At 47.6% G+C, this 2,049-nt stretch overlaps 1 protein-coding gene across 1 annotated transcript in view; it reads left to right on the forward strand.

Moving 5' to 3' along the window:
* Window positions 1-267: 267 nt before the first annotated feature.
* The window catches only part of LOC109884608 (glutamate receptor ionotropic, NMDA 2A), a 191,415-nt gene continuing 189,633 nt past the window's right edge, over window positions 268-2,049 (forward strand). The window contains exons 1-2 of the mRNA XM_031811094.1: window positions 268-683; window positions 1,524-1,697. Of these exons, the coding sequence (XP_031666954.1) occupies window positions 666-683; window positions 1,524-1,697 (192 nt within the window). The 5' untranslated portion in view covers window positions 268-665. The remainder of the gene's footprint in view (window positions 684-1,523; window positions 1,698-2,049) is intronic.

The following is a 2,049-nucleotide window of genomic DNA, read 5'->3' on the forward strand; positions in this document are numbered from 1 at the left end:
CAGCGGAGCGTAGGCGGTTATCTCGAGCTGGGTAGAGAGCTGTGCTTTCTCACCGACCTGAAAAACCAACCGACGTGCCCACTCCAACTCAGATTTGTTAAAATCCTTTTTTTATTTTTAGGTGACAATGATGTTGGATTATATTAAACTATAACTTGCCACTGGCACATATATAAGTTGACCGCGTTGCTCACTTGTTTGTTGGTGAGTTTAGGAGTGATATATATATGTGTGTGTGTGTGTAGTGTGCGTGAATGTGAGTGTGTGTGCAACCTATGTGACGGAATCCCCGTCCAGTCTTTAAGAGCGGAGAGAGAGAGAGGGGAGGTGCGTGGACCGGTCCTCTCTCACTGCGGAACCCCGCGCGCTGAGCTGCCTGGACATTCCAACCTTCTTTTTGTTGGATTCAAATTATTATTTGTTTTAAACCCAACGAATATTTATTTTAATTTAATTTTAGTTAATTTTTTCCCCTCGTCAAAACCGTTTCTGGTGTGTGTGTGGTAAATCGGGATCACTACCGTGAGGAATTTACCGTTTTATCCCGGGGGAAGAAAAACAGGTGGATTAATATATATTTGTGTTTGCGGATGTGAGGCGTTGTGGCTCGCGCGGGGCGCTCAGATGGAGTAGAAGGTTGCGATGTCCTCTCGGCTTCTGGAGCGATGTGGCACAGACAGCAGGTGAGTAACCACATAGATAGATACCCCTCAACGGGGGTTTTATAGATAACATCAACGGGGGTTTTAATAGATAACATCAACGGGGTTTTAATAGATAACATCAACGGGGTTTTTAATTAATCTCCTTTTACATAATCCATCACTATTTTGCGGGGGGAAACGAATTCACATTTCAAGTGTACAACTGGACTAGGCGCTGACATGAATGGTATGTTTTTTTTAAAATAAAAATATCACCCCCCCCCCCCCCCCCCCCACTTGTTCACTCCTAAAGTAGGCTAGAGCGGTGCTCCAAATCTCTACCCCCCCTTTCCTTTCCCTCAGCCCCTCAGCAGCACCTCGCTGTAGGCTAGGCAGTACCCTGGGCTCGCTGTCTCTCTCTCTGCCCACCAACCTGCGGAATGCCCTACATAACAACATAACAACCAGACACAACCCAGAAAAACGGAGACGTCGTGAGAGGGAATATTTACTAGAGTTGCCAGTGTCCCCCGGGGTCTATAGCTCCAACATCAAATCAGACAGTAAGCTATGTTAAAACACCCGGGTTACAGATTGTCTGTTTATTTTACCTCCTTGTGTGAGAAGGAAGGTGATTCGTGTTTTAGTCGTGTGAAAGAGAAACACAGTCAGTGAGGAACCGAGGCAAGCCCTTCTACCTACGACGCATTTTAGCGTCCTCTGTTTGGAAACGGAGTCATTCAATCTGGAGAAAACTGGGTAGCCTTGTTTTTTTTGTTGCGTCTGTCTTGGTAACACAACAACACGGAATTTCATACAAACACACCACGGTGTAATTGACACTGTATAATGTCGTTATTTTTATTTATTTATCGGCAGACCAAGTTTGAACACTTTATTTGTTGGTTTGCTGACGCCGTGAGCACCGGAGCTTCGCGTGGGGGCGGACGGCTGCGGGGCCGTGCATCTATCGTTAAAGATGGTGACTGGGAGACCAAAGGGACCTCAGCCACACCGACTCTACCGCCACAGCTCCGCATGGTGACACTGAAGGTATGTCCGCACTTCCGCCTGCCTGCTGAGGCCCGACAATACAGGAGAGGGATGAGGACTGGATAGTGGGTGTGTGTGACAGAGAGAGAGACAGTGTGTTTGCGTGCGCGCAGGCGAGAGGAGAGGGCTGTGTGTACGTGGCTCTGACTGTGTCCACCGCTAAGCGGAGCTGTTGTATAAACACTGTGTGTGTTTGTCAGCAGAGAGAGTTAGTGACGCTGCCTGATGAGACAAATCATCATGAATTCACATCTAAAAATCCCAGCTTTCAGCTTTAGCGCAACCGAGTCACGTTGTAGAAACACATTCCTTCCCCCCCTTCATCACCTCTCCTCCTTCCTCCTCTCCTCTC

The sequence above is a fragment of the Oncorhynchus kisutch genome, unplaced genomic scaffold (genome assembly GCF_002021735.2).
Source record: "Oncorhynchus kisutch isolate 150728-3 unplaced genomic scaffold, Okis_V2 Okis01b-Okis20b_hom, whole genome shotgun sequence".
Lineage (NCBI taxonomy): Eukaryota > Metazoa > Chordata > Actinopteri > Salmoniformes > Salmonidae > Oncorhynchus > Oncorhynchus kisutch.